The sequence below is a fragment of the Schistocerca piceifrons genome, chromosome 8, assembly GCF_021461385.2.
Source record: "Schistocerca piceifrons isolate TAMUIC-IGC-003096 chromosome 8, iqSchPice1.1, whole genome shotgun sequence".
Taxonomy (NCBI): Eukaryota; Metazoa; Arthropoda; class Insecta; order Orthoptera; family Acrididae; genus Schistocerca; species Schistocerca piceifrons.
The window spans coordinates 297,988,184-298,013,484 of NC_060145.1; the positions used below are offsets into that span (position 1 = coordinate 297,988,184).

At 42.1% G+C, this 25,301-nt stretch overlaps 1 protein-coding gene across 2 annotated transcripts in view; it reads left to right on the forward strand.

Moving 5' to 3' along the window:
• LOC124711787 overlaps positions 1-25,301 on the forward strand; it is an 83,181-nt gene that overhangs the window by 9,620 nt on the left and 48,260 nt on the right. For both annotated transcript variants that reach the window (XM_047242002.1, XM_047242003.1), the window contains exons 2-4: positions 17,126-18,758; positions 18,864-19,035; positions 20,507-20,731. In XM_047242002.1, coding sequence (XP_047097958.1) covers positions 17,126-18,758; positions 18,864-19,035; positions 20,507-20,731 — 2,030 coding nt within the window. The remainder of the gene's footprint in view (positions 1-17,125; positions 18,759-18,863; positions 19,036-20,506; positions 20,732-25,301) is intronic.

Sequence of the window (25,301 nt, forward strand, 5' to 3'; positions counted from 1 at the left end):
TACATACTTAATTATTTACCAATGAAAATAATCAATTTTGTGAAAATGTAAGTAACTGGATAGGTAAATCAATCTAATCATCAAGCGGCAACAGGAGACCACCCAAATAAAACCTCAGGCCCTTTACAGGGACTGAGACTTCAGTTCACAGAACTTCATATCCATTACAAATCATGCTTCCCAACCTTTTACCTTCTTCCTAAGATCTACAAACCCAGTCACCATGTCTATCCCATAGTTGCTGGCTTCAAAGCACCCACCCAACATATATCTGCCTTAGTTGATCAACACCTGCAACCCACAGTAAAAAGATGTCCCTCTTGTATTAAAGACACCAGCCATTGCCCAGATCATCTGAAATCTGTGCACGTATCACTCCCACCTCACACACCCCCTGCGGGTTCGGGGGGTAAGAATAGACCCGTGGTATTCTTGCCTGTCGTAAGAGGCGACTAAAAGGAGTCTCACACGTTTCGGACTTATGTGATGGTCCCCTCTCGGGTTTGACCTCCATCTTTCTAAATTATTCTGAAGAGCAAGCCAATTGGGGAAGGGCGCCTTACATGGTGCACTGTATCCGTCGTGCATTGAGACTTTTAGCTGGCTTTCTCGTCATTGCAATGATGCCCCGCTCGTTTTCCATCTCTTGGGCATGGATACGTCCTTAGGTGTGATTACCACGCTGCACTGTGCAGTGTTGCTTTTAGCTGCGACGACGACCTTGGACATTTTTGCACCTAGGATCCAGCACGGTAGCCAGTCCGTTGTGGTGGGGCCACCATGTACCCTGTTGGTTCTAGCCCACTGACAACACAGGGTTCGCTCTACTGATGCCTGCGCCATTAACTCCCCACGTATGCCAAGGAGTAGATGCCCATCTCCCTGGGGCATCGGGACTCCCGGCAATGGCCATCCTGCCAGGTGGCCTTTGCTGTGGCTGGGTGGCGCCTATGGGGAGGGCCCTTGGTCGGAGTAGGTGGCATCAGGGCGGATGACCCGCAATGAAGCGTGGTACATTGTCTCTCGCTGGTGGCCAGCTGCCAGCAGTTTCTAAGCGTTCTCGGGCTCAATTTAACGCTCAGAAGTACAATCCGAAAACATTCCCCTCCCTGGCCACACCATGGGAGGAACGTAAGTCTCAGGATGGCAGTAGCAGTTATTCGCCCCGATTCTTAGTTTGTACGAGAGCTGATGGGGAGTCTTTTCTCTCCACAAAGCCTCAGTTCTTCGTCGTGCTTTTAGAGGACAAGTTTGGGGAGTCGGAGGGCTTGTCCAAAATGCGCTCTGGATCGGTCCTGATACAAACGGCATCCTCTGCCCAGTCACGACGGTTACTTGCTTGTGACAAGTTGGGGGATGTTGCTGTTACGATCACACCCCATAAGAGTTTAAATATGGTCCAGGGAGTTATTCACCATAAGGACCTTCTTTTGCAGTCTGATGATGAGCTGCGTGCCAACTTAGAGCGCAGAGGTGTACATTTCGTCCTGCGCGTTCATCGGGGTCCAAAGGAAAATCAGATTGCTACTGGTGCCTTCATCTTGGCCTTCGAGGGTGATACGTTACCGGAAAAGGTCAAGGTGATGGTCTACCGATGTGACGTCAAGCCCTATATCCCTCCCCCGATGCGGTGCTTAAAGTGCTGGGAGTTCGGCCATATGTCTTCCCGCTGCACTTCCAGCCTCACATGTCGAGATTGCGGACGCCCAACTCATCCCGATACTCCATGTGCCCCGTCTCCCATCTGTGTCAACTGCGGGGAGCACCATTCGCCTTGCTTGCCAGACTGCAGAATCTTCCAGAAAGAGTGCAAAATCATGGAATATAAGACCCTGGACGGACTGACTTATACTGAGGCCAAAAGGAAATACGACCGATTACATCCTGTGAGAATGACATCTTCCTACGCCGCTGCTATAACACCTGTGCTCGCCCCATCAGTTTCGCGACTTCCGGCCGGGTCGACAAGTGGTACAACTCCTCCTGCCCCCTTGCCAGTGGGGGGCTCTACACACCAGGTTGCTCCTGCGCCACCTACCTCAGGAGCAACACCATACCACCCATCGGGGACGTCCGTCCCCACTTCTAAGCTGGAGAAGTGTCCAACTTCTTCGGCTTCTCACGCTCGCAAGGGGTCCCTTGGGTCCCTCCCTTCCCAGGTTTCCACCGGCAGGAAGGCTGACAACCATCAGTGGCGTAAGTGCCCACAATCAGCTGGTCGAAGGGCTTCACGATCCTCCTCAGTCCCGGAGACTGAATCGGTGAAGGCCCCCCAGCCAGTTAAACCCAAGGAGCAGCGTGAGAAATCCAAGAAGAAGAGCTCTAAGCCCAAGGAACTCGTGGTGGCAGCCACCCCACCGCAACCTTCCAGCTCTGCGTCTGAGGACGAGGTGGAGATTCTAGCGTCCGCTGAGGACCTCGATCTCGCCGGTCCCTCAGACACCATGGATAGCACTAGCACAGGTGCTCAATCGGAGGCAGCAGGTGACCCAGCGGCGTAATCTGCCTTCCCAGTCCCGTCACGCCTTTCTCAGCCATGGAAAATACCATCCTCCAGTGGAACTGCAGTGGTTTCTTCCACCATCTAGATCAGCTCCGCCAACTTATCAGCCTTCACCCTTTCTTCTGCATTGCTCTTCAGGAAACTTGGTTTCCAGCAATGTGAACCTCCGCCCTCCGTGGCTATCGGGGTTATTATAACAACCGGGCAGCTTATGAAAGGGTGTCTGGTGGTGTCTGCATCTATGTCCTTAACTCTCTTCACAGCGAGTCTGTCCTTCTACAAACAGCTTTGGAGGCTGTCTCTGTTTGGGTGTGGATGCCACAGGCTGTTACCGTCTGCAGTCTTTACCTTCCACCGGATGCTGATGTCACGCAGCATGTCCTGGCCGCGCTGATAGCCCAATTGCCGCCACCTTTCTTGTTACTCGGCGATTTCAGTGCCCATAACCCTCTGTGGGTTGGGTTGGTGGCGACAGGTCAAGGTGCCACCATTGAGCATTTATTGGCACAGCTCAATCTTTCGCTTTTAAATGATGGTTCCTTCACACACTTCAGCGTGGCGCATGGCACGTACTCCGCCATCGACCTTTCGATCTGCAGCCCTAGCCTCTTACTGTCTGTCTAATGGAGAGTGCATGATGACCTGTGTGGTAGTGACCACTTCCCGATCTTTCTGTCACTGCCACAGCGTCACTCTTCTGGGCACCCCAGGAGATGGGCTATGAATAAGGCTGCCTGGGACTTGTTTTCCTCCACTGCCGCTATTGAGCCTCTCTCTAATGCTGGCATTGATGCGGTGGTTCACTCCGTTACCAACGTCATCATTACTGCCGCAGAATCTTCCATTCCCCGTTCTTCTGGGTCCCCTCGGAAGAGGACTGTGCCTTGGTGGTCGCCTGAGATAGCTGAGGCGATTAAAGATCGCTGGCGGGCGCTACAGCGTCACAAGCGACATCCCTGCATTGAACACCTCATTACCATCAAACGGCTGCGTGCGCGGGCCCGCCGCCTTATCCGCCGAAGCAAGCAGGAGTGCTGGGAGCGGTATGTGTCCACCATTGGCCTCCATGTCTCTCCATCGCAGGTGTGGGCCAAGATCCGACGCCTCTATGGCTATCGGACCCCTGTCAGCGTCCTGCGCTCTCACTGAATGGAGTAGTTTGTACAGACTCCGACGAAATTGACAACAGCTTGGCAGAGCATTTTGCTCTGAGTTCCGCTTCTTCCAATTACCCACTGGCCTTCCGCTCCATTAAAGAGCGGATGGAACGTCGGAGCCTTTCTTTTCGCACCCACCATCCTGAATCTTACAATGTTCCATTCAGTGAGTGGGAATTTCGCAGTGCCCTCGCCGCTTGTCCTGATACCGCTCCTGGGCCAGATAGCATCCACTGTCAGATGCTGAAACACCTTTCAGTGGACTGCCAGCGACGGCTCCTTGACCTTTACAACCGCATTTGGGTCGAAGGTGAGTTTCCGTCACCATGGCGGGAAAGTATTGTTATCCCCATTCTGAAACCTGTGAAGAACCCTTTGGAGGTGGACAGCTACCGTCCCATTAGCCTCACCAACGTTGTTCGCAAGTTGCTTGAACGGATGGTGAGCCGGCGGTTGAACTGGGTACTGGAGTCACGGGGCCTTCTGGCTCTGTCTCAGGGTGGGTTCCGTAAAGGCCGCTCCGTCGCTGACAATCTGGTGAGTCTGGAGTCGGCCATTCGTACTGCCTTTGCCCGCCGTCAGCACCCGGTCGCTGTCCTTTTCAACATGCGGAAGGCGTACGATACGACATGGCGTCATCATATCCTTTCTACGCTTCATGGATGGGGTCTTCGGGGCCCTCTGCCGATCTTTATCCGCAATTTTCTGTCGTGTCGTACCTTCCGCGTCCAAGTCGCAGCCTCCCATAGTTCCTCTCGAGTCCAGGAGAACGGGGTACCACAGGGATCTGACCTCAGTGTCTGCCTGTTTTTAATTGCAATGAATGGTCTCGCTGCAGCCGTGGGAAATTCTGTCTCCACTTCCCTGTATGCTGACGACTTCTGCCTTTACTATAGCTCTATTGGCATTGCAGCTGCTGAACGTCAGCTACAGAGGGCGCAATCTGCAAGGCGCAATCTTTGGCTGTAGCGCATGGTTTTCAGTTTTCGGTTGCCAAGACCCGCGTTATGCATTTCTGCCGGCGCCGAATGGTCCATCCTGCGCCGCGGCTTTATCTTGATGGCGAACTTCTTGCTGTGGTGGAGACCCACAGGTTTTTGGTTGTACTTTTTGATACCCGGTTGACTTGGCTGCCTTATATTCAGCAGCTTAAACAGGCATGTTAGCGGCATCTAAATGCTCTGCGATGCTTGAGCCACACCAGCCGGGGTGCCGACCGATCTACCCTGTTACGGCTCTACCAGGCATTTATCCAGTCTCATCTGGATTATGGGAGCCTGGCTTATGGCTCAGCATCCCCGTCTGCGTTGCGGGTGCTGGACCCAATCTTACACAGCGGAATACGACTTGCCACTGCTGCCTTCCGGACCAGCCCTGTGGACAGCATACTAGTGGAGGCAGGTGTCCCTCCCCTGCAGTTACGGCGCCAATGTTTGCCGGCCACTTATGCTGCCCATGTTTTTAGCTTGCCCGGGCATCCAAACTATCGTCTCCTGTTCCTGCAATCGGTCGTCCATCTGCCAGAACGTCGGCACCTGTCAGGTTGTACGATCGCGGTCTGCGTCAAAGAGCTTCTCTCCGGGCTTAGAGTTTTCACTGATCCACCTCCTTTCCGGGCCAATTTGCGTACACCCCCATGGTGTGTTCCTCGCCCTTGCCTTCGGCTCAACTTGGCACAGGGCCCGAAGGACTCAGTCCCTCCAGAGGCCTTCCGCCGCCGCTTTTATTCCATCCTGGCCACATATCAGGGCTCTGGTGTTGTATACACTGATGGTTCGATGGTTGCTGGTCGTATCGGTTATGCGCTAACTCTAGGGGACCATTCCGAACAACGTTCCTTGCCAGATGGCTGCAGCATTTACACTGCTGAGCTGGTCGCCATATTTCGTGCCCTAGAGTATATACGCTTCTGCTCAGGTGAGTCCTTCGTCATCTGTAGCGATTCCCTGAGCGGTTTACGAGCTCTCGACCAGTGTTTCCCTCGTTCTCGTCTGGTGATGGCTACCCATCAGTCCCTGCATACTCTTGCCCGTTGCAGCCGCTCTGTGGTCTTTGTGTGGACCCCCGGTCAAGTCGGTATCCAGGGCAATGAACGTGTTGACCGCCTGGCCAAACAGGCCACCAGTGAACCCACTCTAGACATTGGCCTTCCGGAGACTGATTTGAGGGCAGTCTTACGCCGCAAAGTTATCTCGCTTTGGGACGCTGAATGGCGCGGTCTGGCCACCCCTAACAAACCCCGTGCCGTGAAGGAGACGACGACTGTGTGGGACTCCTCCTTGCGAGTCTCTCGCAAGGAGTCTGTCGTCCTCTGCCGACTGCGTATTGGGCACACACGGATGACCCACGGCCACTTATTGCGCCGTGAGGACCCCCCTCTCTGTCGCTGCGGCTTGGCATTGACAGTGGTCCACATTTTGTTGGACTGTCCACTTTTATCTGTGCTCAGGCAGACATTTGCACTGCCTGACACGCTCTCTGCCCTTTTAATAGATGACTCTGCCATGGTGGACTTAGTTTTGCATTTTATTCGGGCAGGGGGTTTTTATCGTTTAATCTGAATGTTTATGTTTTTTAGTGTTGATTCTGGCTTTTAGCCTCTGATTTTAAACTGAGTCTTTAATGTGTTCTTGGTGGTTGGCTTTTCCTCTTTTTTTTCTCTATGATCGGCCAACCACCGTCACACTCTGTGTGTTTTAATTTGTTTTGTCTGATCTCTGTCGGAGTATTTCTTGTCCTGTGTCATCTGCTGTCTTTCCTGTTGTTCGTTTTTTATTCTCTTTGGGTGGTTTTAGTTTTTTTTTTTTTTTTTTTGGAAAAAGGGACCGATGACCATAGCAGTCTGGTCCCTTTAATCCCACAAACCAACCATTCCCACCTCACACTTTGCTTGTCACCATTGATGCCACCTCCCTCTATACCAACATCCCCCAAGTACATGATCTGACTGCTGCTGAACATTTCCTCTGACAATGCCCATCTGATTCCAAACCTACGATATCCTTCCTGTTGCCCTTAACCATCCTTATACTTATAAACAACTACTTCACCTTTGAGGGGCAAACATACCAATAGATCAGGAATGCTGCAATGAGAACCAGAATGGCTCCTTCCTATGCCAACCTTTTCATGGGTCAGTTGGAGAGGGCTTTCCTGGGATCCATAAGCCATCAGGCCCTAGTTTGGTTTATATACGTTGATGACATCTTTACCATAGGGACTCTTGGTGAGGCTGACCTGTTAAAATTCCTGGAATCTCTAAATATTCTTCCAATTAAATTTCACATGCTCCTAATTCTGAATCCCTGCCACTTTCCTCAACATTGGTCTCATCCTCACCAAGGGTCAGCTACACACTTATGTTCACATTAAATCTACTGACAAAGAACAATACATCCATTTTGACAGTTGCTATCCTTTCCATGCAAACATTCCTTCCCATACCCCAGCCTTATCCTTCAAGGCAAAGATACTTGTTAAGGTGCAGATTGTTTACAGCAGTACACACCATTCTCACATCCGCCTTCACTGGATGCAGTTACCCCACCAGCTTAGTTCAAAAGCAAATTTCCTGAGTCATCTCATACAACCCGGGTACTACTGATTCCTGCAAAAAGCAGCTTTGGAGTACATCAGTTGTCACTTAGCATTATCCTGGTCTTGAATGTATTAATCAGCTACTTTGACAAGGCTGTGACTTTCTGAAATCATGTCCTCTATTATGTAAAAACTGTTTGATCTCTCTGTTAAGATGAATAGGCATAGGCAGGGAGTGTATACTGCCAACACACAATATCCTGTTGTAGAGCACAGTCGTGACTTCTTGTGGTTGTTTCACCACACATGCCATCTTTGTTATTCCCCTCTTGGAACTCCGCTGGTGGGAAATGACGCTGTGTCCTTGGTTATCGCCACCCACCTGGCTTAATTTACATTAATTTCTTTGGTATCAGCATTTCTTCACAGTAACTAGGCCTGTTTCTTTCTTCACTCCCTTTTGGTTTTCTGCAGCTTTCTTTTCCTGACCTCTATTTTTCGCCATCCCCCTCCCACCTCTATCACATATGATGCAGTTAGCTTTTCGCTCTTATTAACTCATGCACAATGTTCTAGCAGTAATCCCTGTCTTGTATATTACCCTATCTTCTACCTTTAAACTCTCAGGTTTTCAAATCTCATCTGGTGCAGTTCCCAACAACCATTCTTTCCTTCTCATCCCCTCTGGTAAGACTTCCTGACCCAGGGTTCTGGGTGTCTTTTACGAACTCTACTACTTTTCTTAAACCTCACCAGTCCTTTTCCTTCAACCCTCCTCCTTCCCCTTCAACACATCTGCCAGAAGCAGCAGTCACTGACTCCAGAAGCTAGCAACCTTTTATTTACGTGTTCTCCTGCTGTCGCTTGGTGAATAGAATTTTTTACCTATCCTATTATTTATACTCAATTATTTGTTAGATGTGGGCTCTATTCCAGTTATGTCTTACCTTCCACGTTTTATCTGTCTCAGTTCCCACTAGTACCATGGAAGTTATTTCCTGGTCTTTACATGTGTTGTATCATCCTGTTCTTTCCTCTTCTCTGTGTTTTCCGTATGTTCCTTTCTTTGTCAGTTCTGCAGAGAACCTCCTAATTCTTTATATTCCATGCAGTTTTCAGTATACTTCTATAGCACCACAGCTCAGACTTATTTTTCTCTTCTTTCCCTATTTTCTCACAGTTCATGATTCATTAACCGTACAATGCTGTTCTCCAGGTGTACATTCTCAGAAGTTTTTTTTCCTCATATTAAGACGGAGCTTTGATACTAGCAGACTTCTCTTTGCCAAGAATTCTCTCATTGCCTGTACTAATCTGCTGTTTAGGTCCCTTTTGCTTCATCCGTCATATTATTTTACTTCCAATGTAAGAGAATTCTTTAACTTCATGGGCCCCTATTTTGATGATAAGTTGATTGCTGTCACTTCTGCTACTTTTCATTTCTTTCACCTTTTTTTTGTTTGCTCTAAATCTCTATTGTTTACTCATTACACTGGTCATTCTACTCAATGTGTAGGCCTATCGTAATTCTTCTTCACTTTCCCTGTGGATAGCAGTGCCATCAACAGATCTGTTTTTTCTTTCAATGTATAGATTGGACAATAGGACAAAAGACTAATCAGAGCACTGTGGTCTTGGTCTACCATTCATATTGTTCCACCTTTATTCTGGTACATCTTGTGTATTATCCATCTTTCCCTATATCTTACTCTTATTTTTTTCAGAATTTGAAACTTCTTGCCCCATGTAGCATTGTGGATAGCAGTGTCAACAACAGATCTGTTTTTTCTTTCAATGTATAGATTGGACAATAGGACAAAAGACTAATCAGAGCACTGTGGTCTTGGTCTACCATTCATATTGTTCCACCTTTATTCTGGTACATCTTGTGTATTATCCATCTTTCCCTATATCTTACTCTTATTTTTTTCAGAATTTGAAACTTCTTGCCCCATGTAGCATTGTGGATAGCAGTGTCATCAACAGATCTGTTTTTTCTTTCAATGTATAGATTGGACAATAGGACAAAAGACTAATCAGAGCACTGTGGTCTTGGTCTACCATTCATATTGTTCCACCTTTATTCTGGTACATCTTGTGTATTATCCATCTTTCCCTATATCTTACTCTTATTTTTTTCAGAATTTGAAACTTCTTGCCCCATGTAGCATTGTTGGATGCTCTTTCCAAGTCAACAAATCCTGTTAATGGGGGTCGTAAGTTTTTTAAAGTCTTCCTTTCATTATCAATCCCATTGCCAGAAGTGCCTCTCTGGTGCCTTTACCTTTCCTGAAGCCAGACTTTTCCTCATTTAACAGATCCTTAGCTCTGTTTCCCATTCAGCAGCTTGAATGCACGAGCTGTTAAACTGATTGTGTGATAATTCTCACATTTATCTGCCCTTTGTTTCTTCAGGATTGTGTGGATGTGTAGTCTGTGGATGATATTTTTTCAGTCTGATGGCATGTCTCCAGACTAATAGTCTACACATCAACTAGAACAGTCACTTGATTGCCACTTCTCCCAATGATTTCAGAAATTCCAAAGAAATGTCATCCATCCCTTCTGCCTTCCGTGATCACAAGTCTTCCAAAGCTCTATTAGACTCTGGCTTTAACCCTGGTGCCCCTCTCAAATGTTATAAGGATCAGTACAAGAAAAATCTGAAAAACTTGAACATCAATCTGAGTAACTGTTTCACAGTAGCAGAAGATCAAAGTCACTGGCACTCAGTTACCTCAAATGCTCTTCAAAACTTTGAGTTGGAACGTCAAAGAATGGAGAATGACAAACGCCGGAGACGTAAACTCCTCCAGGCTCAGCCATGTCCTCCACCTTCCATCAGCTTCAATGTATGTGGCCGCCTGTTCCATGCTAGGATTGGATTGCTAAGCCATCAACGACACTTCCACACCTGAACCGTGACAAAGGAAATCTCAAGAGAGAAATGAAAACTCGGATACGAGTATCAGCCGCCGCCGAACCCTGGATCCCATATGTCTTCCATATCAGCTTTCATTTTTTCATGTATCACATCATCAGACAAGTGCTCCTCCTCATAGTGACCTCCAGTGTAGTCTTTCCTGCACTATGCTCCCACCTAGCTGCACTTAACAGTGAAGTTCCCATTGCACTCTTAATGTTGACACTCACGCTTTTAATTTTACTGAAAGTCTTTTTGACTCTTCTTGTAAGCTGACTCAGCCCATCTGACAGACATTTCTTTTTTGATCTCTTCACATTTTTCCTGGAGCCCTGTTGCCTTAGGTACTGATGTTTGAATGTTGCTGACTACTATTTAATTTGTTTGAATGATGTACATCCACATTAAAGATTGACATGAACCTAAAATATTAAATTACATTAAATGGCATTTATTGTTTTCCATGGATCCCTTGGAGAGGAGTCTCTGGAATGTGGAAAGAGTCAAAGTTTTTTTTACTCAGATACATAGATATTGTTCAATTCTAATGTAGACAGAGTTATGAGCTATAATCCTTGTGAAGATATTCATCGATGGAGTGGAAGGAGTTGGCCAACAGGAAGGTCTTTAATTCACTCTGAAACTGATCTTTATCACTTACATGACCTTTGATATGCTGTAATAAGTTATTGAATATATGGGTACCCATGTATTTGACTCGTTTTTGTACTAATGTTAAGTTTTTATAGTCCTTATACAGATTGTTTTTGGTTCTGGTAATATAATCATGTTTTGCACTATTTTGTGTAAAAAGGGACATGATGGAAATGACAAACGGCATCAATGAGTATATATACTGAGAAGTGGTAGTTAGTGTACCAAGTTTCTTAAAGAGGTCTCTGCATGATTTAGGACTGACACCAGATCTAATTCTAATGACTCGTTTTTGAATTTTGAAAATGTTCTCTTTGTGAGAGGAGTTTCACCAAAAGATGATTCTGTAACTCATTAGTCAATGGAAGTAGGCCGAATAAACTAACTTCTTCATTTTTAAATCACCTATTTCTGCTATCATGCGTACTGCAAATGTAGCTGAACTAAGGCATTTCATTAAGTCTAGAGTGTGAGTTTTCCAATTTCGGTTGTGGTCAATTTGTAGCCCTAAAAATTTGACACTGTCTACAGCTTTAATTTCATTGTTCGAATATATTATACTCAAAGTGTCAGGTATTCTTTGTGAGGTACTAAACTGTATGTACTGGGTCTTGTCAAAATTCAGTGACAATCCATTTGCTGTGAACCACTCATCGATACTTACAAATATTTCATTAGCAGACTGCTCAGTGAGATCACAGGTACTGTTTTTCATACTAATACTTGGATTATCCGCAAATAAGACAAAATTTGCATTTTGTGACACTGCATATGGAAGGTCATTAATATATAATAGTGTTGTGACTCGCCGATCTTTCGAAGTGCCGCTGCGCAGTTACGCGTGTCCTATACATGCGGCGCTGTCTGCCAGCCATGCAGCAGCCACGCCACCTAAGCGGCCGGCCAGCCAGCGGCCGCTAGACTTGGACTCAGTGCTGATTTGACTGTTACTGTGTACACATGTCTTACCTTGTCTACTTGCTCTGTGACTTGCATGTGTTGCGTCGTTTTTTGAAATATATGTGTTCAACTTGACGTTATAACAAATAGGAACAACAAGGGACCTAAAATAGAGCCCTGGGGGATCCCTTGTCTGATGGTTTCATATTTTGAATGACTAGTGTTACGTGGTAAGCCTGTTACAGACACGCATTGTTTTGTATTAGAAAGATGGGATGAGAACCATGAGCCTGCTTTTCTTGTTATCCCTTAATATTTTAACTTTTGTATAAGAAGAAAGATTAAGGAAAGGCAAACCTACGTTTCTAGCATTTGTAGACTTAGAGAAAGCTTTTGACAATGTTGACTGGAATACTCTCTTTCAAATTCTAAAGGTGACAGGGGTAAAATACAGGGAGCGAAAGGCTATTTACAATTTGTACAGAAACCAGATGGCAGTTATAAGAGTCGAGGGACATGAAAGGGAAGCAGTGGTTGGGAAGGGAGTAAGACAGGGTTGTAGCCTCTCCCCGATGTTGTTCAATCTGTATATTGAGCAAGCAGTAAAGGAAACAAAAGAAAAATTCGGAGTAGGTATTAAAATTCATGGAGAAGAAATAAAAACTTTGAGGTTCGCCGATGACATTGTAATTCTGTCAGAGACAGCAAAGGACTTGGAAGAGCAGTTGAATGGAATGGACAGTGTCTTGAAAGGAGGATATAAGATGAACATCAACAAAAGCAAAACAAGGATAACGGAATGTAGTCTAATTAAGTCGGGTGATGCTGAGGGAATTAGATTAGGAAACGAGGCACTTAAAGTAGTAAAGGAGTTTTGCTATTTGGGGAGCAAAATAACTGATGATGGTTGAAGTAGAGAGGATATAAAATGTAGGCTGGCAATGGCAAGGAAAGCGTTTCTGAAGAAGAGAAATTTGTTAACATCCAGTATTGATTTAAGTGTCAGGAAGTCATTTCTGAAAGTATTCGTATGGAGTGTAGCCATGTATGGAAGTGAAACATGGACGATAAATAGTTTGGACAAGAAGAGAATAGAAGCTTTCGAAATGTGGTGCTACAGAAGAATGCTGAAGATTAGATGGGTAGATCACATAACTAATGAGGAAGTATTGAATAGGATTGGGGAGAAGAGAAGTTTGTGGCACAACTTGACCAGAAGAAGGGATCGGTTGGTAGGACATGTTCTGAGGCATCAAGGGATCACCAATTTAGTATTGGAGGGCAGCGTGGAGGGTAAAAATCGTAGAGGGAGACCAAGAGATGAATACACTAAGCAGATTCAGAAAGATGTAGGTTGCAGTAGATACTGGGAGATGAAGAAGCTTGCACAGGATAGAGTAGCATGGAGAGCTGCATCAAACCAGTCTCAGGACTGAAGACCACAACAACAACAAACAAGGATATCGTGCTTAACATAATCAAAAGCTTTAGCCAGATCACAGAATATTTCAAGTGGTCATAACTTTTGCTTTATTGATTCTAATATATCATCTGTAAAAGTGAATATAGCTTGATCAGTTGACAATCCTTTTGGAAATCCAAACTGATTGCGAAGGAGAATATTTTTCTGTACTAAGTGTTTATATAAAGTTTATTGTACATAACATTTTCAAACACTTTTGAAAGTATTGCCAATAATGAAATGGGATGGAAGTTTTCCACTGATGATTTATCTTCTTTTTTGTGTAATGGTTTGACAGTAGCATATTTAAGCCTATCTGGAAAAGTACCACTGTGGAGGGATTCATTATGTAAGTAAATCAGTATGTCACAAAGTTATGAGGAGCAACATTTAATTATGGTAGTGCTGATTTCATCATAACTACTGGAACATTTGTTTTTAAGAGAGCTAATAATATTAGGAATCTCTTTTGTTGAGGTAGGATATAGTTGAATTGTGTCAAACTTCTGCGGAAATGCATGTTTTAAATATAAACCTAAGTTGTCTGCTACTGAAAGGAAAAAGGTGTTGAAAATGACTGCAATTTTGGAGGTATCTGTAATCAACTCATTATTTACATTTAACATAATTTCCTCATTTGCCTGATTAGTTTTTCCTGTCTCACTTTATACTATGTTCCATATAGTTTTTATCTTGTTATTAGAGGCATTTATTTTTTCTTGAAAATAAATACATTTTAAGGTTCTGATTACTTTGTTTAGAATTTTACAATATAATTTGTAATGTAGTTTAGCTCTGTAGTCATTATTTTCCCTTGACATTAAGTACAATCTTCTTTTTGTTTTGCAAGATGCTTTTATTCCATTTGTAATCCAAGGTTTTGAATCATTTAATCTATCTGACTTGATTACTTTCTTAGGGCAGCAGTTTTCAATGTGATCTATGACCGTATTAGAGAAACAGTAATATTTTTCATTTATCCTGGGTGAATTGTATACATCTTTCTGTCTGTATTCCTCAAACAGTTTTTTATAATTTCAATTCTTGTTCCATTTATTATTTGTATAGTTTCCCACTTCCTGTTATTAGTTGAATCAGACCCCACTATATTAAATGTAAGCAACTGGGCATTAAATATTGCATTTATACTATGATTTGCTAGTGTGGTAGTATCTATGAAACTGTTATCAATAGCAGTGCTGCTGGTACCCATAAACCCGGTTGGGAACTGTACTAAGGGAATGAAATTATAAGAAATGGTAAGAGACTGTAGTATGGATCTTGAGTAACTATCCTCCAAAAAATTTAAATTAAAATCTCCACTTAGTATGAGTTCATTATTTTTGGGACTTTAAAGAAATTCAGTACTGCATCAAGCTGTTTAGTAAATATCTGGAAATTACCAGTTGGAGCACTGTATATTGTGACTTTAATTATTTTTCTTTTGTGTGTTTCCACTTATGTGGCACATGCTTCAAAATGCTGATCACTGCAATATTTAAGAATGTCAATGTTTTTATAATTGTGACCCTTTGTAATGTAAGTGGCGACTCCTTCTTTCTCCATCTCTTTTCTACAATACTTTGAAGCTAAGGTATACCCTTCCATATTAAGCATTTCAGTTTCACTACCTAAATGATGTTCAGAAATACAAATAATATCAACAGGATTTGTAGACTGTAGCTCATCTAAAAACATCTGAAATTCATTGCTTTTGTTTTTTAAACCTCTGATATTTTGATGTAGTAAATTTACTGTTACCTTTCTCTGTCTTCACAAATATTATGCTGAACATTTTCTGATACAACTTGTTTCAATATTTCTAGAGTGAATGGAGAGTGTTAAAATTAAAGAACAAGGGTGTAATTTATATTGTAACTTGTGTTACAAATTTGGGACATCCTATTGATAATGTACATTTTAGGTCAAAAGTATTCTCAAACTATTAAGAGTATGGATCTGAGTTTTACCTCAGAAAATGCATAGTTGTTTGGCACTCAGATGACACAGTTACAGAGTTCTAAAAATACCTGTGCCTTGTAAAATATTGTAATATATTGAAAGGGGGGGGGGGGGGGGGGTATGCATGACTCAAATGTTACGTGACTCATGTTACTTGCTACTTATTGTTGGAAAAACTTTTTCCTGTGAGCAGAGAAATGAAAATATGACATTATTTACCAAATAAGCAAACTTCACAGTAACATTTCATATTTTAAACACTACAAAAAATTATAAGAATGTGACATCTGGGAAAATAAACTGTGAATTCAGTTAAAAGTCAGAGAACTGAAAATATTGTTTTGCATTGATGACATCAGGTGGATTAATTTTATTTACAATTTTGTCGCGTGTACAGAATTCCACCACATTTTGCAGGCCATTCCCAATAGTGACCAGCACCCATCATTGCACTGATTAAGTAAGAATTTCCAAAAATTGCATGTATTTCTCGAACATAGAATTTATTATCATATCCTACTTTGTACCAGAGTCCAATTTCCACACTTTCTACAGTTTCTTCAGTATGATGATCTGCAGCAGGGAAATTCTATATGTGTGTAGTAATCCTTTCTTGTAGTAAAAGCAGTGGATGCTTCTTAAGTTTGGTAGTGTTGATGCCGAAGAAAATGTTGGAACCAGATTAAGTTTCCTTGAATTTCATCGGTAGACATATGACAAATCTGCATAATTGTGGTACTTGCAGCTGCCTCAGCAAACGTTGATGCATCACCTACAATGAACTTTCACTTTTTTACTGCATTCCACACTTGGTGTTTCACAACTGCACCTATTCCATCTACAGCTCACTTACTGTGGGATGTAGCAGAATAGTTCCAATAGATTTGCATTTGGTGGAACGACTGAAGTTGAGGTACAACAGCAGTAATATATTTGTTTTTAAATTGTGAGGCAGGTCCATCTGATTAGATTGAAACTACTTTTTTATTTTCAAGTGTAGTTGACAGTACCTTGCTGGTTTATGCAGTCAGTGTGTCCTCTTTGAGATGGTTGTAAGCTGCTGAATTTACTTTCCATACGAATATAGGCTCATGAAATTGTCCCGAAAATTGTGATGATCATGAAGAATCCAAATGCTGATTTGCAAAAAGTAAGGGAACTGGTGTTGTACAGTGACTGTCCTCCACAATACATTAAAACAAGATCTGTCTTCATAAAGGTACACCTTCAGACAGTGGAAAAAGCAGGATGAAATGTAGCAATAGTATTGTCACAAAATAAGCTTTTGGCCAACAGACACACACACTCATACAAACCATGCAAACGCAACTCACACTCACATGACCACAGTCTCTGGCAGCTGAAGCCAGACTCTAGCTTCAGCGTCTGGCTTCAGTTGCCAGAGGCTGTGGTCGTGTGTGTGTGTCTGTGGGTGGGTGGATGGGTGGGGAGTCTATTTTGTGGCAGAGGCCTTGTTGGACAAAGTGTATCTGCGATTCAGCATCTCTGCTATAGGGTGAACAGCAACTATCCTTTCACAATAAAGATACACCTTCATAAATCTAACTCTGAAGTATTTATAATGTAACAATGCTGTAATTATTCTCCCTCACAAGAAAGTGGACAGATAAGATGAAAAAGCTGTAGATCTATCAGCATCCTTCCTGCAGTGTTCAAGATATTTGCTAAAATTAACACCAACCACATAAACATTTTTAAAAGCAGAAAAAAATCTTTCGGTAATCAATGTTGGTTCAACTTGGTGTCTACAATTTTCTGTCATTCCTTAAGAAATAGAAGACCACAGTCACCTTACTTCCATCTTCTGGTGAAATAATCTATTTAATATGGTGATAGGTACGTCAATTGGTTACAGATGAAGACTTATTCTGGGAATGTGTTAGACTGCATCAAATTCTAGGGCTTGTTACTGTTTATCTTTATTATTTCCAGTTTTCATCTAACATTGTCTGCTAGACTTACCTCTCCAACAGTTTTCTGTTTAAAGTGATATTGAATTGTTACAGGTACAACCTACATTATACAGATGATACCAGGAATGATGAGAAGCGCCTGAGCACAATTGAAAGGCTGGCCCTTGCACAAGGCCATTTAGCCGTGTTTCCAGAGAGGTCTGAGCCAGAAGGGAAATCTGGACCCACTGCAGTAATAAATACCACGACACCAGGGACAAGTGTTAAGTCTACTGCATCAAGAACTGCTGCTGCACACTCTACACCAATTGATACATCACAGATTAGAAGTGCTACCCTGTGTACAACTAAAAGTGAAAATGATATTACACCAATTATACGATCTGATAATAAAGTGCTTCTGCAGAATGTAAACCAAAGCTGTAGTCATTCTGATGCATCAGTTCGGGAAAACAAAAGTGAAGGAAGGAAAATGGAAATGTCAGAAGTCAAAGAGACAGTACAAACAACCCTAGAAAAGGAGGACAATAGATGTGCTGAGAACTGTAATCTGGAAAGAACAGGAAGCTGCTCATTGGTAGATTTAAGACCAAATCAGTTGTCGGATGAAAAAGTAAGTCCTAACCTCCATAGAAGCCAGAGTGACATAAATCTCTTGCTGAAACCTTCAGATTGCAATACACAGAAACCAGAGGTACAATTTGGAATTCATAATCCTCATGCCAATAATCTAGCTATGGCTGCAGCCCACTCAGCTTCATCATCTTCCATAGCAACAATTGTAAATAACAGACTTCCACAAAGAAAACCTGACTGTTTGAAAAATCTGGGAAAAGTATCAGTGTCCATTCAGACAGATCACAACGCATTATCTCATAGTGGTAGCTCATCTCAGGCTAGTGATACCCCTGTAAGTAGTAGGAGTTGTAAAGAAAGATTAATGGCCTCCAACAATGTTGACAGAGTCTTGATTGGTGCAGAAAGTATTGAATTTGTGAAAGGAAAGCAGTATGTTGCTGACAAGACTGTTAGCAATTTTGGAATACAAACTGAGTTATCTAGCAGTATTGTTCAAGTGCAAAGGGAGGGGAGAAAGTATGAAGATGATAAATGTAGTCACTGTCCAGGTAGAACTTGCAAAGGGGCTCACAAGAAAGTTCATGGACAACAGAGGCCAGATACAGACACTCTTGTAAAAGAACGAGACAGAAATCCATGCCTCGGTGGTGTAATTCAAACTGTACAGTCAGAAGCTTCAAGGTGTGCCACAAATGGAGCAGAACAATCACATGAAACAACAGTGAGTGCTTCTAATATCAATCAAGCAATTTCTTCGGGAATGACAGTTGAGGTGAGTGGAGCAGTTGACAGTGCCAACAGCTTTGAATATGTGCCAGGAGAAATTTATCAAAGGCATATAAACAACGGAGCTGATACTGTCAAAAACTTTAGCCCAGGAGAGGAGAGACCACATTCTGCTCCATCTGATGTGACATCAGCATGTACAAAATCTGATGTCACTGATAGTGGTGAAGTACAGGTATCTGGTGCTAGTACACTAGCTCGTGATTTGGAAAAGAGTGTTCAGATGTTGCAAAAACTGGTGGAAAATCACAAATCAGATGCTGCACTGCGGAAGAAGCTAGTACGATCCGTTGTAGACAAGCTTGTTAGCAGCAATTATGATGATGATCAAGATGATGATTGTGAGAGACCAAGTAAGCAGGTGAGTGAATAAAAATTAATTTGTACATTAGCTTAATGATCACTTTCTTTTGAAACCTTTATGCAAATGTAATTAGCTAGAATGCAGCTTCTGTGGTATTTTCAGGAGGTGTTGAGACAGAAAAGTGATATGATTTACATGGGAAATGTGCAAGAACAATTCCAGAGGTCATCTCGAAGTGTGGGTGTTGGCTGCTCTAGCAAGTCGTTGTCATCATCAAATCAGTCAACACAGTCACAGTCACAGACACCTAGTACAAGTAGATGTGTCGGGCAAGGTTGGTACAGTGCACATTCAATTTGAGTTACAGACTGTGGTTGTTGTTCAAAAGTGTATGGATGACTAGTGCTTTAGTAATAGTAAATCTTTCACTTTGTGAAAGTTTAAGGTTAATTGTATCAGTCCAGGTAATGAGGATAGTAGGAATGGATGAAAAAAGTGAGAGAGGAGAGTTCAGGTGAGAGTGCTTAGTGTGAAGATAGGGCAGGGAAAAAGAGATTTGAATATGCTTCTGCTGAGAAGGTTTCTTTGAACTGGTTAGAAAATTTGGAATTGTTATCTCACTGCTTTATGCAGCATTTAATTTGACATTTGTACCATGACTTGTAACTGCCCCAAATAGTTGCCTTCCCTTATTTTTCTTATGTTTTTCTTGCCATCCTCGTGACCTGTTTGACTTTGATACTAAGCAGTCTAATGCATATAACTGAAATATTCATATTACAGGTAAATGTCACACATTAAAAAATATTAAAAAAATTGTACACAGTGTGGGTGTTTAATTATAAATCACACATTATTTGACAACATGTGGTCTGCATCTCACAACATTCTACAGTTTCAGTACTTAAAAGCATCTACAAAATTTAGAACGTACCTCTTTTTACAACTTATGTCATTCAAGCTTTCTGTATTTCCTTCCCTTCTCTTCCCATCCCATCCCATCCCATCCCATCCTATCCCTATTCTGTCCTTGGGAAGCTAAAAGGTTGTGTTCAGTGCTCAAAATAAACTTTCTACCAGATGTGTAGATAATACCTGTTATATTTTTTCTGTGTATATTTTGGGAAGGTAAGTGCATTTTAGGCATAGTAAGAAAATGATGGCGGTTTTGATGATATAATTGGAAGTTACTATTGTGTACTTTGTTATATTGTAGCTCTTTTGCAGGTGAACTAAGTACCATATTTTCAAATGCAGTGTGGCTTCAAATTTTTCCCAAAGGTGCATTTCAGCAAAATTTCTCATTTGTGATGCTTGAGAACAATCTGCAGTAGATGAGGATTTTTTTCCATGAGGTTAAAACTTGACTTTCCGAACTGTGAGATACATTAAATGTACTGTGGATTTTTGACACAGATTGCTATTCACAGGCTGTGTTCATAATTGTTTGAATGACATCATCTATATCTACATACATACCCCACAAACCACTTTATAGTATGGCAGATAGTATTTTGTATTATAGTCATTATCTTTCCTGCCCCACTTGCAAATAGAGTGAGGGAAAATGGCTGCTTGTATGCCTTTGTATAAGCCTTCTGTTTCCTTATTTCGTCCTTTAGGTGCTTACATAAGGTGGATGTTTGACACAGTAGAATTGTTGTGCAATCTGTTGGAAAAGAATTTCTCCGAAAGTTTAGCTATTTTCAAATAATGCTTTCTAAAGATAGAGAAACCATTTAAAATATGTTTTTAAATTTTAATTTAACCTTCCGCTATCTTTAATTGATTTTGTACACTTTTAGGACGTTCCACTCTGAAGAAAGTGCACCCGATGGTGTCCCTCTCCACCACAAGTGGCAGTGTGTCATTACCTGTTCCTGCGGATAGTTGCACTGATGCAACACCTGGTGATGAGTATTACAGCTCCTCTCTTACAAATTCTTCAGCGAGTAATAGGAACCGAATGCACTGGAGACAGATGAAAACAGTATCGGAACAAGAATTTGACAAGCAGCATTCAAAGTCCGGTATCAGCAAATCTACAATTTATGATTTATTAATAACTTCATTAAGAATAGTGATCATTCTAATAAAGAGTTTCTCTCTCTCTCTCTCTCTCTCTCTCTCTCTCTCTCTCTCTCTCTCTCTCTCTCTGTGCAATTACATATTATATACTGCCTGACGAAAATGTTAGTCACACAGAAGGGGACGAGAAAACAAAATAAAACTTCACGGGTTGAAAGGCTATGTTATATTATTTTGTTGATTAAAAATTTACAAGGAACTTGGCAGTATGAGCACACTTATCAGTGGGATGCATGCACTGATTTGGTTGTGAAACATTTAATAAGGACAGTGTATCCATGCCTGAGGCAAACTGGGTCACAGTTGTTATAACTGGCCCTTGATACCCTAGATACTGACAGTGGGACAGTTGATGTCTCAGCTGGTCTCACACATGTTTTATCACTAACAGATCTAGAGATCTTGCTGGCCATGGGAGTAGAACAACATGCCGACAATCCATAGAGACTTGGACCCTGTGTAGATCAACACTAACCTCTTGAAAAATGGCACCTCGATACTATCTCATATGAGGTAGCACATGGGGATGTAGGATATCTGTGATATACCATTGTGCCATGAGAGTTCCCTGAATCGCTACCGGCTGTGATCTGAAGTCATACCCAAGGGCTCCCATGATGCCAGGAGTAAGACCCCTGTACTCTCCAGAACGTTGGAAAAGTGTTCCGTGCTATCCAGTCACGGCACCACTCCAAACGCTTCTGTATTGCCTACACATGGGATGGTAGTTTCCTAGTCCAATTGCTGCTAATCTCTGACCTGTGGTGTGGAACTACACAGAATGTTACAGGGAATCCATTACTTGTTCTCAGAGGGCAGGCACAGATGTGAAGGGGCTACTACATGCTTGGTGTACAATACAGCAATACTCCATTGTGATGGTCAAGCGGAACCCTGACGAGTATGCCTGCTCTCACAGTCCAACAAATATGGCTATTGCACTATCCGACCAGCTAGACAAATGCAGACCCACAGTAGATTCCTTTCAGTCTCTGTCAGTTGCAAATAACCGTGTCCCACACAAATACAAGGCACCTCCATATCCTTCACAACAGTGATCACTCAACATCTCATGCTATTATTGTCATTTATGTACTCTACTAGGCCCAGTAAAAGCTCTAAACACCGAACAACATTAATAAGATCTGGTGGTCATTCCACTTGTCGTACAGAATGGCAAGCCTATAATTTATGCATCGTCGATTGTGTGTACGTGTATGAATTACAGTGACTTCCGATAATCTGCCAGGGCATGTGAACGTGTGTGTGTGTGTGTGTGTGTGTGTGTGTGTGAAATAATGTCTCAGTTTTCCAGTGGCTTCTGTAATTATCTGCACTCAGATTCCTTAATTATTCTTTAAAAAGTTACAGTACATAGCTCCTAACATATTTATTTGTTTTTACCACCAAGGGAACAAGATCACATGATATTAACAGTGTGACTTTATTACTGTGGAAAGATGAACTTTGATATAATGTGGCTTCCTTATGTAGTTTTCTCATAGTTGTGATAAGTTAGTTGAGTGTTAGGGTGGGTACTTCATAATTTTTTGCTTCATGATCTAAACTAACCCAGTGCCCTTTCTTTGCTGATGGCGTTCTCTAGGAGACAGACAATCATTAGATTAATAGGTAAGGATTTTCTAGTCCCGCTTTCTGCAACTCTAAGAAATGCACTTAAGTTGTTTTCACAAACATTCTCTTGAAGTGCATACCTTCAGAATCCAATTTATATGCATATCCTTTCTCATTTAAGACCATTTTATCAGTCTTTGACGATTTTATTGTTTGGGAATGTAAACTATAGGGTGTCTAGTTAAGGAGTCTCTGATTTCAAAATTAAGTATCTCGAAAATTAACATTGATAGACAAGTTTATTGTGAAAGCTGTAAGAATTATATGCAGGGATTATACAGAAGTTTAGAAATAGTTCGAAAAGCTGTTAACAAGTGGTGCTGTAACCACAATACGTAGTGCCTATAAATAGTGTCTCGCATCTCAGAGTGACTAGTTCTGCTGTTGAAATGTAAAAGGAGGATAGCGTACCAAAGGACAAGGCAGAAATCGTATATTCCATTGAACAACAAGTTTTTCCAGTTCTGAAGCACCACAGGTTAGTACATAGCACTGCTGGAACATGGTGCAGTTGTCAAACACAATTCAATGTTCCAAAAGGACACAATGCAAAAGTCATTTGCCAGCTCTTTGCCAAAATCCAGCAGACAGGCAGCATGGCTGATCTAGCACAGAATGTTGGCCCCAAGCAAACTGTAGTTACTCCTGAAAATGTTAACACAGTTTCTGGGATTATTCAGAAAAATCTGTGGAAAGAATTGAACTTAGGAGCTACCAACAGTGTGTCTTGAATGACCTTTCAGCGAATGTTGCTGTGGAGGCCCATACACAGCACCTGGTTCATGCACCTGTGCCGACTGCTGTTCATTGGTGATGAGGACTGGAATTTGCATGCCAGTACAGCAACTGGATGTCCACTGAGCGGGAACAGGTAGCCTTTTCGGATGAATTATGTTTATGCTTCATCAGACAGATAGCGTGTACATGCAATTAGTTTTTCCTTGATACAATGGCATTTACCAACAGGAGAATGCAATGTGTCACCAGCTCACAGTGTAGGCGTATGGTTCGGAGAGCACCAGGACGAGTTTACCGTACTCTCCTGGCCTCCAAACTCACCGAATTTAAACACAATTGAGAATCTGTGAGGCCACTTGATTGGGCTATTTGCATCATGGCTTCTCAGCTTACAAATCTAGTGCAGCCGGCTATGGCACTTGAGTGAGCATGGCTCCACATCCCTGTTGATACCTTCCAGATCCTCATTTACTCTCTTCCTGCACATCTCGCAGTGGTCTGTGCAGCAAAAGGTAGTTATTCAGGCTTTTGACAGCTAGTGACGTTAATGTGTCTGGACAGTGTATAAGGTTAGCAGAAAATCAGTTGCTTCACATTTTTTCTGGATATTTTGCTGATCGACTGCAATTCATTGCAAATGCCTTACTCATGATTTATGTCTTAAAAGAATAAAAATGTTATTAGAAATTTTTTACTGAATTTCGCTGTCTTCCCAGTTTTACTTCATTTACACCAAAAACAAATTGAGTGCCTCCAGGTGGCATTTTTCACCTGAGAAATAAAAACAAAAGATTTACAGTGATACTACAAATGTATGGTGCAAAGTGACGACACAACTCAAACTTAAAAATGAGTGCAGGATTCCCATCAAATTCAAGTCCACTTTACCGTACTTTATACCCAATGGCTACACCTGCAATATACCAAAAACTGTGGTGTTTGATTTGCAAGTACAAAGAATTTCATGTGACAAATGCCACCAGGTGGCATTTTCAATAATTTCCAGGGCAAGACAGGCTGTAAATGTGTGAAGTGCCCATTTTACAGAGAAAGTGTGGTGAAAAACTGGTGATGAAAAACATAATTTGATGACCTCAGAACCCTTGCAATGACCCCAGAACCATTGCCACATGTTCACTATATTAGTTAAAACTGCATTTATGCCTCAGACTGGGTATTACGTGCATATTTTGTGTGTGTAGGAATAGTAACTTTGACCCTCTGGATCTTGGTAATGGATCACAATATCGAAAAAGAGTTTCAAAGTTCTCATAAAACATCATCGTAAGAACAAATAGTAAAAATTTCAACAATCTGCCACCAATAAAAATTATAGAAGTGACCATTTGTACAAGTGGTATTTTTTGTACCCCAAAAAAACTGTTTTTGGATGGGGGGTCTCAGGAACTGAATGTAGAAACTGTCTAAGGTCACCACAGACAACAAGTAATGCAAAAGAACCAACTGATTTGCTCAGTTTGCCTGCGTTGGAGGAACTGTCTAATGTTTAAATTTTGACACTGTTCTTTAGGATATCCACAATATGCATATTCTTTAGATAGGCATACAAATGGTTGCTAGGTCAAGTGCTGTTCAAAACACTTAACCCCTTATCTCTCTGGTCAGTGTGACCCTTGAAAAATTGGCATTTTGCATGCAGGTTTTTGTAATGTATTGTTATCATGCTCTCTTGTGCATGAACTGATGAGGTATGATAGTGAATATGTTAAGACACTGGCCTCAGATTCGAAGGATGGAGGTTCATGTTCTGTCTGGCCTATCTCAGTAAAATTTTCCATGATGTTCCTAAATTATTTCAGTCAAATTCTGGAATGGTTCCTTGCAACTAGGTCAAGGCCAACCACCTGTAAAACATATCTGTATATATTTATGTACCTGCATCTATGACTTTTATCCTCATGTTAAGTTGGCAGATTGTATATTGTTGGAAAAATGATCCCTGAATGAATGAATGAATAGACTAGAATAAAGAGTCCAGTCTATTCTATTCATTAAGGGATAATTTTTACAGTGATATAGGAAAAAGGAAAAGGTAAAGTAATTATTGGTGCAGACATTCAAAAACGTATAAATGTGTATTGCAAGTGGTTGACCCTGACCTGTTTGAAGGAACTATCT